We start from the raw sequence: 13,696 nt of genomic DNA, 5'->3' as shown, positions 1-13,696 counted from the left end.
ATCTTTTCTTTTCCGCTTGCATGCTTCTCTTCCTGACTGTGGGGCTGGTTAGAAGATTGAGAGAAATAGAGGAGAGAAGTGATAGGAAAGAGGGCTGGCAGAGGGGGGAGAACCACAAGGATATGGGCCTTCCCGAGGAGGATGAGGGGGAAGGCCAAGAGGAAGGGGATAGTGAGAAAGTGGCAGAAGAGGTTCAGACAACGAGTGAGCACTCCGCCAAGAGAGGAAGCAAGGGCTCCATAGAGGAAGAGAGTCTGCATGGTGAGAAAGATGAGGAGACTCAGGAACCAAAGGATGGTCACCAAGAGGATCTGCCAAGGAGGTTATCAGAAAATGACATCAGGTAAAATGCTTATCCTCAGAGTACGCCCTCTTAGATGGTACATCCTCTTAGATGGTACTGTACATCCTCTTAGATAGTACACCCTCTTAGATGGTACATCCTCTTAGATGGTATGTTCTCTTATTGTACATCCTCTTAGATGGTACTGTACATCCTCTTAGGTACAGTACTACGCTCTCTTAGATGGTACATCCTCTTAGATGGTACTGTACATCCTCTTAGATAGTACGCCCTCTTAGATGGTATGTTCTCTTATGGTACATCCTCTTAGATGGTACTGTACATCCTCTTAGGTACAGTACTGTACCCTCTTAGATGGTACATCCTCTTAGATAGTACGCCCTCTTAGATGGTAAATCCTCTTAGATGGTATGTTCTCATATGGTACATCCTCTTCGATGGTACTGTACATCCTCTTAGATAGTACGCCCTATTAGATGGTACATCCTCTTAGATGGTATGTTCTCTTATTGTACATCCTCTTAGATGGTACTGTACATCCTCTTAGGTACAGTACTACGCCCTTTTAGATGGTACATCCTCTTAGATAGTACGCCCTCTTAGATGGTACATCCTCTTAGCTGGTGCTGTACATCCTCTTAGGTAGTACGCCCTCTTAGATGGTACATCTTCTAAGATGGTATGTTCTCTTATGGTACATCCTCTTAGATGGTACTGTACATCCTCTTAGGTACAGTACTACGCCCTCTTAGATGGTACATCCTCTTAGATAGTACGCCTTCTTAGATGGTACATCCTCTTAGATGGTGCTGTACATCCTCTTAGGTAGTACACCCTCTTAGATGGTACATCTTCTTAGATGGTATGTTCTCTTATGGTACATCCTCTTAGATGGTACTGTACATCTTTCCCTTAGAATCTGTTCTCATCTAGTAATCGCAACAAAAAGTATCCAATCAACCTTCCATGATACAACCTGGCTTCTATGCTGTTGGATTAAATAACAAATATGTCTAAATAATGGACAAAGCAAGCATGTAGATGTGAGGGTGGGACACCCTAGATGTCATTGTGTGTCGTGTAAGGAAGATGAATATAAGAATTTAGGATCCATTCACATGAGGAATGTTTGGCCATGCCAATCAGCACATCTAACCGTGGTCAAAACTGGAGGCAAGATTGAACAGCCATGGGGAGCCATGTTCCTTATGACAATCCACCTGCTCAATTATACTGTACCACATGCTATATTCAACATCCTAAAGAAAAGCAGGTTCTTTCTCCAGCACGTGTTACAGTGTGAACAAGCAAATGTATCCATGGGGAACAGTTTTCTTTGTGGCTGCTCTTCCTTACCTTCGGTTCAAGTACAGTTAGCGCACCATGACCTGACACATCTACAGTAGGGTCATTCAATGTCAAGTGGACCAAGGGTCCCCACTTGACCATCTCCATCTTTGATAAAATGTTACCTGAAGGACGACATATATGTCAGATGAACTTTGAACATTTTTTAGTTCACAATATGCAATAGTAGATAAACTGTGGCCCTCAAAGTGGGGGTGGGTGCAACTGTCACCGACTCTGCAGTGCACAATCAGCAGGTGGGGATGATCTCCAAAATTGGTCCACTTACCATGAAATGACCCAGTACTGACATGAACGAGTGCAAAATGTTGACCCCCATGCAATTGCAGCTTTGGGAAAAGACACGAAAAGGATTATACAATTTTATTTATTTAATCTAAAGCATCAATGTGGGTTTATCCATCAGTTACAGGGATAAGTTATTTGCTTACTTCAAGAATTGTTTGGTGAAAAGGTCACGGGATGTATCCACGGGCTAAAGCCTAAGGCAAGGGGGAAAAAAAAAAAAGGAACAAAAAAAAAGAAATAAAAAGCGGATGTAATTGCCATCCTGGCAGTTAGGATGCCGGCGCTCAGAATCCTGAGCGCCGGTATCCCACACCCAGCCCCTAAAGAGAAATAATGGGCCACCAACAGCCACAACCTTTAAATAACCTATGCTCTTTCAAATGATCAATAGTGCGTCAGAGCGCGCCATGGTTTTGTTGTTGGAAAACGAGAGCGCTAGAAAAGCCCCCTTGTTGCTCCCTTATGATCCTCCCTTGCTTGTTTTGTTTGCCCTATTTTCTCCTATAATTTACATATATTGAATTGTTTTGCACTCTTGTGTCTGTAAAATATTTTTCTTTATTTGTTCTTTAGGGTGTTTTCTTGTGTTTTAGTCTGTTTCAGATTAGATTCATACAGTATATGCTTTTATCTCCTCCTACTTGGTTTGTCTTATTTGTCTTCTATGCAGCTCTGATACCAATTACAACATCCTTGGGGAACCATTCTGGTTTTTGTTTTCTATCCCTTTTAGTACACAGCGGCCGGCACAGAGCTCTGCTGCATTTAAAGCCGCATTTTAGTTCATCATCCCACAGCTCCTGTTCGGGATCAGTTCCGCCTTGATAAAGATTCTCAGAAATGCTCCCTTGTCTGACTAAAAGAGCACTATGCCTAAATAAATCTAACTTTCTCAGCGTTCATATAGAAAAACACCTTGTGCTCTATATTGTTCTCATCTAATGTTCACCTTGTGGTGTGGGCTCTTGCAAGACAGATGTGTTATGTAAGAAGGCAGCCAAAGAACAATATGGGGGTTGGCTTACACCCCATTACCACTTTTGGATACAGTGGAGGCTGTTTTTCTATACTACCTCTAACATATAATAGAGTGAAAGTACTGGTTTCGGGTGGACAAAGATAGCGTGTTGAACATTTTAGCTTCCCCCTAAGGCTTGAGCTGATTACAGAATAGGGGAGCACTAGTATCAAATCTTGCCGAGGAATCTGTAAACTGCTCTGAGCGCAGTAATTTAGATGGGACCAGGGCTACCATCAGAAATTGTGGAGCCCAGGACTGACAAAATAGGTAGGGATTCTACCCCCACCCCTCCCCTTATCTCCTTGAAGAAGGCTCCTTCAGGCTTGTTCTCCTGGTCTGGCTCTGCTCCTCACGTGCTGCGGCTCCTCTGACCTCTCAGTTCAAGCGGCTCAGCATGACGTAACACGCGCCGACTAAAAGCAAAAATGTATTGAACAAGGGGGCAGGCAGGGGTGGGCGGCCTTGTCAATCAGCGTCAGGTAGTCAGTGCCGCGTGCTGGTTGGAGCAAGCCCTCCTTCCACTGAAGGGGTAGTGCGTGCCGACGGGCGGTAGCAGCAGGTCCCCCTTTAACTCAAGGGGCAGGCAATAGGAGCAGGTGGTTGGAGTAGGCCCCCCCCTTTCTGCCAAGTGTAACCCACTTTCTGCCAAGTGTGCGGGCCCCCCCATTTCTGCCTAGTGTCCAAGCCCCCCCCCTTTCTGCCAAGTGTCCAGGGACCCCCTTTCTGCCTATTGTCCAGGTCCAGAACTCCAGTCCCGGCAGTCCCCCCCCCTGATGGTGGCCCTGGATGGGATAGTGTGAAGTGCCAGCTTACTAAGCTCATGGGGGAGATGTATCAAGCAGTGGAAAGAGAGTGGAGAAGTTGACCATAGCAACCAATCAGCTTCTACCTACCATTTTAAAGAATGTACTTGATAAATGTTACCTCAAAGCTAATTGGTTGTTATGGGCAACTTCTCCACTTGTGACTCTTCTCCACTCTTAACACTGCTCGATACATCTCATCTCATGTGTATCGTAGAATGCATTAAAGGCCATTTACCAACATTAAAATACACAGGTGCACAGATAATTCCCTATCACCAATCTTTTTGTCTACCCCTCACATAGGGCCTAATTCCGAGTCGATGTTGGACGCAGTTGAGCATTTTTTAATTTTTACTGTCCATGCGTGTAAGTTGTACCACGCATGCGTCCTGAGTTTTTTCATACAGAGTCTCAAAAGCGATTTTAGATGCACGTGCGCAGAAGTGTATTGGGCGATCCTGGGCGGTGATTGGGTGATGACGGGGAGGTGGCTGTTCAGATGCACGGAGATGGACTATCCTGTGTGTCGAAGTATGGGAGTCCCACAGGCGTTTCACTGAAGTGGTTGCATACACTGGCTCATCTGTGGACGCAGCACCGATGCAAAAAATTTGCTAATGCCGCCTTAGGACAAAAGACGCCCACCGCTGGCATCGCAGATCTGACAGCTGCGTCCAAGATGCAGCGTTAAATCACCATTGTGTCTATCTGTTGCATCAACGGCCATCTGAGTGTGTGTAAGGCTATCTAGAATTACCTCAACTCCGTAGCTGAGGCCGGTAAATCAGCGTCGGAAGACGCAGACACTGGGCTCGGCACTTCCACAAAATGGAGGCGACACACCTCCGTTTTGGGAAAAAGACCCTGTCGGTGCCCCATCCCTTTCTCCAAACATGCTGCGGTTTAGGAGACACTGCGAGCGGTCTTGCAGTACAAGTTCTCCACATGCGCAGTACAGATCCTTTGCATGTGCAGATCAAAAGCCATCAGAGATATATGCAAAGTATCATGTTTTTATATTTCTCTGAATCAGCCATTACAGATGCTTAGGGTCTTATTCAATAAGAGGCGAAAAGTCGGAAAGGTTTTGCCCGTCCCACTTTCTCCCTCCTTTGCCTGTTTCAGAGACGAAAACTTTACGCGTGCGTCCCCGCTTTTCTCCGTATTCAATTCCTAAACAGGCGAAAACGGCAAGCGGTGAATACGGAACAGGCGGAAAGTACTGACAGAAGTGGGGAAATCAGTCTGTACCCCAAAAAAAGATGCACTAACATAGAGAATCAATGTAGATGTTTACTAATAGCTCTAATAAAAGTGTTTGGGGTACATAAGGTGTTTAAATTGCTTCTTATTAGCGTCCATGCAAAACTGGTGAAGAATGGCATAAAGCAGTATTTTTTGGTGAAAATAAGTAGTCCAGTCAAATTTGGGGTACTTGAAAATGGGGGCTAGCATACTTAAATGTTTGTAAAGTGAACTTTGAAAAAATTTCAAAAACGCACCTGCGGCATGCACCTGCAATCCCAGAAACACCTGACCCATCCTTGCAGACCCCAAGAAGTCTATTTCGCTGGTTTTTATGCTTGTCCCCTACTTTGTGCTTTTTCGCCCCTAAAATGGGGTGTTCCTATGTTTTGGGGTTTTTCTTTAGATTTGTCCTTTGGGGGAGTTTGCCAAGGGTTCTGGGTGGTTTCCCCACGTTTGCACCCCTAAATAAAGACTTTGGACTTATTTTCTCCTGCTATTCATAAGCGAATCTTTTTCACCTAGTACATTGCATTTCCACGTAGGCAAATTCCGTCTGGAATTGAATTTGGAGATAAGTTCCGACCAAGCTAAAAGCGGCAATAGGTGATACTTTTTCACCCGATTATGGCTTTTTGCCTTTAATTGAATACAGCCCTCAATCGGTTACATGGGAGGTCATGCTCAGGCGGAAAATCTGCACCCACCTTAGGAATAGTGCAAGTTTCGATGGTGAAACCGATGGCTGCGTCTAAAAATGCGCTAAGCCTTATTAAAGCATCAAAAGATGTTCAAAGTGGGCGTCTCAGCCCTGGCACAGTCAAACGCAGGCTTGTACACCAGGGAAAAGGCTGATACTAGCATTAGCGTAATGTCACAAACGAAACTATGACGACGCTAAAGTGGTCACAGCAGAGTGTAACTTAGCGTGGGATGTACTAAGCACCGCATCCGCGAAGTGGCACATCCCGCCTCTTATCAGGTACATCCCGCCTCTTATCGGGTACATCCCGCCTCTTATCGGGTACATCCCGCCTCTTATCGGGTACATCCCGCCTCTTATCAGGTACATCCCGCCTCTTATCGGGTACATCCCGCCTCTTATCGGGTACATCCCGCCTCTTATCGGGTACATACTGCGGTTGATTACCGTGGTATGTACTTAGAAATTTGATTTAAATCGCAAGGGACAGCTCTCCCGATTAGAGTTGTCCTTTGCAATACGCACGGATAGAGGGAATTCTGAGTTTAACAACCAGAAGTCCCTCTGGCGTCCTTCTGCTCATGATCCCTCTCAGGAGGTGTCCCGATAAGAAGCCCATAGGCTTTTATTGGGTAACGCCACCGGAAGATGCCGTTACCCACCGGGCCGAAGCACTGGAACGCATCGCGTTATGGTGCTTAGTACATATGGAAAATGTAGTAAGACCTAGAAAAAACAGCATTTTCGGGGGTTTTACCGCATTTTCCAGTTACACCCTGTCCTTACAATCCGCCCCGTAATGAATATCTCAGAAACTACACCCAGAAAATGTGCAGTGCGACCTGTCACTTTCATCTCCGACCTATTACCACTTCAGTACAGCCCCTTCCAGTCTTCTCAACCATTCGTGGGTAAACTAAAGAATCTTCATCTCTGCCTGCTATCCAGAGAAGAGCCATTAACTTTTCCACCTCTTGAAAGTCATTTAAATGTCTCCTCCAGCAAAACAAAGAGTAAAACAAGGAACGCATGTTCACCTAGCCCTCATTTATTTCTCAATGGGTCCAAATAAGCTCCTCCCATCTGCAGCTGCTAAATAGTGCAACCTCACACTCACCCTCAGTCTCGGGTAGGAAATCCATGCACTTTGCCGTATTCAGAAAGTAACCAGACCATAAATGAGATTACAGACCACTAATAGAGGATCGATTGTGAAATACTGTACTTAGGCTCTGATTCAGATCCGGACACTCTGACAGAGCGCTCGCTCTGAATCAGGGCCGTTTTTTTTTTTTTTGTAGAACGGCCTCCTGGCTGCTCGCATAGCTGTGGGTGACACACAGCTATTGCGAGCGGCCAGGAAGATGGTCGCGATGGTCAAGACCATCGAGACCATTGGGCTTGCGACGAGACCCTTGTGGTAGGGTCTCGTGGCCGCAAGCCCCAGAGAGATTTCGGCTCTAACAGAGCCGAAATCTCTCCCACTGACATCACTCGTGATGTCAGTGGGGCCGCCCCCAGCGGTAGGCGTTCTCATGGGAACGCCTCCGTCTGGGCAGCCACTCCCCTGGCCCGCCCACCAAAGGGGGCGTGCTGTCACTCAACATCAACAGCACGCCCCCTTTGGTACGAGACCCGGAGCGACGGCTTGCCCGTCGCTATCCGGGTCTTGCGCATGCGCACGACGGAGCCGGCTCCGTCGTGCGCATGTGCTCTGGGCCACCATCGACCCGGTTGCGAGCGCTCAGCGCTTGCGACCGGGTCTGAATCAAGGCCCTTAGTGCCACAGACTATCCTCAAAGACTTGTCTAACTTGGAGAAGGGAATATTCAGCAAACTAGCTTATTTGTTCCCTGATGTAGATACATACTGTAAGCAATGGGAAAGTTTCCTCTTTGGTTCCATTTGTTGCCCTAGTTTTTCAGCTTAGTGCTGGTGATAAATAGTTAATGCATTGTGCCATGAATAAAGGAATCATAGTAGGTCATAGTTAACAAACAATGCCCTGTATTCTGCGCTTGTTAGAGAAAACTGTGATGTCTTGTCGGGACTGATGCAGAACTATTAATTATATTGCCGTGAAATAGATTTCTGTTAGAGTGAGAGTAATTCCCTTGACAAATGTTGACCCATTTAGTGACGGGAACAGCACAATACAGATAAGTGCCCTGGTTTTACAATCCATGTAAATAAGATATGTCCCAGATTTTATCCATGAAACACTTGACAGAAGACTGGTCACCATCCAGCAGACAGTTACACACAGGTGTCAGGGTCACCTAATCACCCAGGTACGTTTTGTATTCAGCTTTTAGTACCGTACTAATTGGTTCCGAAGACAATGCATAAAATCACTTAATTACCATTGGCACCCGGTTATGTGGCTTATCTTTTGCATCGTAACCCTAGGTTACGTGAGAACATCTTAAATCATTTATCTGATAAATCATAATGTACTACAGTGGTCACATGTTAATTACCATATGTTCCACTACTGTGTAGACTCCAACATTGGAATAGCAAAGACCCTTTATAAATGGAGAATAGGTGACAGGGAGACCCCCAGCTCATATTTTGCACTGAGATCCATCAGACATCTCTCCATCAATTATATCAGTTATAGGTTGTGAAGGACACCTACCACACTCATACATCTTCCAGTTGCCTTTATGTAGGCTCTCTGCTTTGCTTCCCATATCTCCTACCCACCTTATGTCTATCCTGCCCCCCTCATGCCTGTTCTCCCATATTTCCACCCTCCACCACACATCCCATGCCCTACCTCGTGCCTGTCTTCCCAAATCCCTGGCGTCCCTCTTGATTGTCTTTCCATTTCTCCTGTCCCCACTTGCCTGCCCCCTTTTGACTGTCTTCCCATACCTCCTGCCCCCTTATGACTGTCCTCCAATATCTCCTGCCCCTTCAGGCAAATTTGTCCCCCCCATGCATGTTATTTCATATTGCATGCCTGCCTGCCTGCCCTCATTACACTTGTCCTCCCATATATCCTGCTCCCCTCATGCCTGTCCTGTTCCCTCAATCATGTTCTCCTCTATCTACAGGAGCCTCAGGCTCGTCCTGTCCTTTTTTGCCTATCTTGCCATATCTCATGCTTCTTCATGCCTGTACTGACTACCTTACTGTATGTCTGTCTTCCCATGTGTTCTGCACCCCCTTCCTGTCTGTCCTTTCAATTTATCATGCCCCCTTACGCCTGTTCTACCTCCCTTATGCCTATCCTCCAATTTTCCCTGACTCTTATGCTTGTCCTTCCTCCCTTATGCCTATCCTCCCATTTCTCCTGCCCCCCTTATGCCTGTTCTGCCTTCCTTATTCCTATCCTCCCATTTATCCTGCCCCTCATGCTTGTCCTGCCTCTCTTAGGCCTGTCCTCCCATTTCTCCTGTCCCTCATGCTTGTCCTGCCTCCCTTATGCCTGTCCTCCCATTTATCCTGCCCCTCATGCTTGTCCTGCCTCCCTTATGCCTATCCTCCCATTTATCCTGTCCCTCATGCTTGTCCTACCTCTTTCATGCCTATCCTCCCATTTATCCTGTCCCTCATGCTTGTCCTACCTCTTTAATGCCTAGCCTCCCATTTATCCTGCCCCTTATGCTTGTCCTGCCTCCCTTATGCCTATTCTCCCATTTATCCTGCCCCTTATGCTTGTCCTGCCTCCCTTATTCATATTCTCCCATTTATCCTGCCCCTCATGCTCGTCCTGCCTCCCTTATGCCTATTCTTCCATTTATACTACCCCTCTTGCTTGTCCTGCCTCCCTTATACCTATCCTCCCATTTATACTGCCCCTCTTGCTTGTCCTGCCTCCCTTATGGATATCCTCCCATTTATCCTGCCCCTCATGCTCGTCCTGCCTCCCTTATGCCTATTCTTCCATTTATACTGCCCCTCTTGCTTGTCCTGCCTCCCTTATGCCTAGCCTCCCATTTCTACTCCCCCTTATGCTTGTCCTGCCTCCCTTATGCCTAGCCTCCCATTTATCCTGCCCCTTATGCTTGTCCTGTCTCCCTTATGCCTATCCTCCCATTTATACTGCCCCTCTTGCTTGTCCTGCCTCCCTTATGCATATCCTCCCATTTATCCTGACCCTCATGCTTGTCCTGCCTCCCTTATGCCTAGCCTCCCATTTCTCCTCCCCCTTATGCTTGTCCTGCCTCCCTTATGCCTAGCCTCCCATTTATCCTGCCCCTTATGTTTGTCCTGTCTCCCTTATAACTAGCCTCCCATTAATCCTGCCCCTTATTCTTGTCCTGTCTCCCTTATGCCTAGCCTCCCATTTATCCTGCCCCTTATGCTTGTCCTGCCTCCCTTATGCCTAGCCTCCCATTTATCCTGCCCCTCTTGCTTGTCCTGCCTCCCTTATGCCTATCCTCCCATTTATACTGCCCCTCTTGCTTGTCCTGCCTCCCTTATGCCTAGCCTCCCTTTTCTCCTCCCCCTTATGTTTGTCCTGCCTCCCTTATGCCTAGCCTCCCTTTTCTCCTCCCCCTTATGCTTGTCTTGCCTCCCTTATGCCTAGCCTCCCTTTTCTCCTCCCCCTTATGCTTGTCCTGCCTCCCTTATTCATACATGCCCAAGAGATCTGCAGGGCCAAAAATAGTATAGATCTTGGTAATGCCCCACTTCCATCACCAATCACAGGACTTTCAGTCTGGTGGTTAGTGTACGACACCCACCACCTATGTATACACCATCCGATGGGGTAGTTACTGAGTTGTGAGATCTCTAGGAGCTGCCGGTTACACCTAGTATCACCATATAGTAACCCTTACATAGACATATTGGGGATGATTTTACACAAAAATGCCAACACAAAATGCATTGGTTAAACCTGCAGAGCGCATCTAGCTACTCCCAATGTAGTATATTATGCACTAGGTATACACTAAGGAAAAACAGTAGAATAAGCCACAGATAAGACACATAAATAACAATGTCTGTTGTTTTCCTCATTAACAATAAAAGAGGACATTTCTATCCTGCCGCTGACCGGATACAAATATCAGTGAAATAATACAAATAGACTGCAGCAGCCGTGCTTATGCTTGTCCTGCCTCCCTTATTCATATTCTCCCATTTATCCTGCCCCTCATGCTTGTCCTGCCTCCCTTATGCCTATCTTCCCATTTATCCTGCCCCTTATGCTAATAATTTATATAGTACCATAGCAGTGGGTGAGATCAATATGAACACAGCCAGTTAAAAGCGTCTGGAAATCAGGGTCAGTATGCAATTTACATGGGGGGTAGAATACCCACAACAAGATATATGTCTCCTACCGGGCACAGAAGCGTCTGTGTGGAGGTCTGTCTCATTGCGTGAGGAGAGCAAGGTGCAGGCAGGTGGCAGAGTGGCTGTTTTGTAGGCATGCGTAGTACAGAATTGCATATTTCACACATAATCAATGTATATGTGTGGAATATTTTGGGTTTAATCCATTACAGAAATAAATAACAATTTATGTACAATAGATAGTTGTTGTAGTCATTTATGTGAATAGCTGGAGTGAAATTAAATATAAAGTTAAAGAGCTGGTCCTGTATTATCTCCGATCCAACGCCCAACTTTGCGCCACTTTCCCACGATGCCCTATAAGCAGTATAGAAGAGGCATGGGAGCAACTTCCTTCTCTGTACTGACAGCTTTGGGTTATAGGTAAATTGAGTGAACCCCAATGTGCTTGATGTAGGGAGTAGAGCAGATAGACAGAACTTGCCCAAATGTAGACATTTCCTTTAATAGTAATATATTTTGCTTTTGTGTTCATGTGGGATGTAGTCTGCTTCCCAGTGGTAGGTATTAGGGTTAGGGGTCAGGGCTAGGCACTATGGGGAGGGTTAGGGCAGAGACGTGCAGTCAGGCAAGGCAGAACCTCCCCTGTCATACTCCTGAGATTTGATATAAAAAATTATTAGAATAATACAAAGAAGATATTTATAACTTATAAACATCTTCTTTGTTTATTGTAATAATTTTTTACAGTTAACACTCACCAGCTTTGTTGAGCTCCCTGGGACTGCAGGGAGAAGAGAGATGAGGCAGCAACAGCTCAGCCTTACTACTGTATAGTCAAACACTGCTGGGGGCGGGGCCTAACCACAGGCAGTAAGCTGCACAGAAAGAGAGCTAATAGAGGCATGCCTCTGAGTATGGGGGGCATACCTTGAGCACTGATGGACACCTTGGATGTGTCATGTGACCAGGAAGTGCACTGCAGTGTTTAGAGATTGGAGCTCAGTCAGCAGCTGCAGGAGAAGACACAGTGATACAGGTAGGACAATCAATGGACACTGAAGCTTAGTGTAGTGAGGGGAGAGTTGCAGTGAGTAGGGAGTGAGACAGGCTCCCAGCACTCAGACCAATCTCCATGTGTGCCTCCCCAGCCACTGGGTTAAGGTTAGACTGGGGGGGGGTTAGGGTTAGGTGGAGGGTTATAGGTTATGGTTGGCATGAATACCTTATTCTGTCGGGGTGCCGCTCTCGGTATTCCAACTGTCGGCAACCCGATCGACAGGATCCGTTCATGCTAGTTTTCCTTGCTATATATATATATTCTACTAAGCACCTGGCTGCAAAGTCTAATTGCACTGTGCCATCCTAATAATGATAGACTGTTGCGGCATCAAGTAGGAGAATTAATACTGGGAAGTATATTAGGTCTAAGTAAAGTCTTAAGCTTCGCCGTCATAATAATGCAAAGAGGAAGGTGCTTTCATTGATATAAAGTGACAGATGCACGCTGGTGCAGTTCCCCTAAGCCCGGTTACCATGGAAACGGTGCTCGCTTCCCTCATACTTGTCCTCAAGCTGCAATTGTTCATATTCTTAGCGAAATGGGAGATACGTATGAGGAGAGAAGTTACTGACTGGATCCCTCATTTCCCAGTCCAAGGTAACGGTACAGGGCTGACGAGAAAGCAAAGAAGTCAGCACAACCGGATCATAAGGTTTATAACGTCCAGGGCGGGGTGTAGCAGAATTGCAGGGATGACATCGGTGATGGGTTTTTTTTCTTTGCGTTTTAATCATTTAATATTTTTATATAACGCATCTTTCTCTTTTGTCTCTATTAACATTTATGGCAAATATATTATAGTGCAAATTCACGTATTAACACTTTTTGTAGCAATAGGACATTACCGGCTGGGTATATAATTATTGCATCAGGTATATGGATAGAAACTGATACAATTAGGAATAAATACCAGCAGTTTTAACAAGCTGGATTGATTAGTACAGGACAAACGTTCAGTCTCCAGCGAATCCCAACACTGGAAGGTTGGTGATCAATCATCACCTGGCATTTAGTGTACAGGAATCCAGGGTGAGTTACCGGAGTGACGTCAGTGAGATCCAATACCTCCATATGCCCTGGCAGGTTTTCATACCGATTCTAGGCAGTGCCACTCAGTGGGGCTGATTCTGAGTTGGCCGCGGCCCCATCCGTGTCTTCGTCTTTTGCCGCTGTAGCATCTGGGACTTTAGGATTGAGATGCCCGCTTTCAGTGTCTTTAGATGCTCTGATACCGCTCAGTGCATCTTTAGCTCCATGGAAACTTGCACCTGCCCATTGCTAGGTGCAGATTCTCCTCCTGAGTGTGGCCTCCAACGTGAGCGAAGAGGCGTCTTTCAGCGCAGCCAAATTCAGCGACACTCCATTAAGAGGCAGCATTTCAGTGCGCCTGATTAGCCACAACGTGTCGCGGCCCAGCAACGCCCCCATAAATTTCTAATATATTTCAGACACCGTGCTTCTGAATCAGAACTGCAACTCTGTGCTTTAACAATCGGGATCCATGTGGTGCAGCTTAGACGCAAGTGCAGTATAAAAACATTGCTCCAAGTGCGTCTGACATCAGCAGTGTGTGCTACCCCGAATCAGTCCATAGTTCACGCTACAGGTCATAGGACCGCTAGGGCTTATATACTGTAGGCTAAAC

General features: G+C 46.3%; 1 protein-coding gene across 14 annotated transcripts in view; it reads left to right on the top strand.

The window, feature by feature from the left end:
* Positions 1-13,696, top strand: part of RIMS2 (regulating synaptic membrane exocytosis 2) — an 801,312-nt gene that overhangs the window by 680,646 nt on the left and 106,970 nt on the right. The window contains exon 32 of one of the 14 annotated variants that reach the window (XM_088442657.1): positions 53-343. The exons of the other annotated variants lie outside the window; for them this stretch is intronic. Within the exon in view, the coding sequence (XP_088298783.1) occupies positions 53-343 (291 nt within the window). The remainder of the gene's footprint in view (positions 1-52; positions 344-13,696) is intronic. 14 annotated transcript variants of the gene reach the window in all.

Source organism: Taudactylus pleione, unplaced genomic scaffold (assembly GCF_031769625.1).
Source record: "Taudactylus pleione unplaced genomic scaffold, aTauple2 ptg000314l, whole genome shotgun sequence".
Classification (NCBI taxonomy): domain Eukaryota; kingdom Metazoa; phylum Chordata; class Amphibia; order Anura; family Myobatrachidae; genus Taudactylus; species Taudactylus pleione.
The sequence above is the reverse complement of the archived record's forward strand: the minus strand, read 5'-3'. Positions and strand labels throughout refer to the sequence as shown.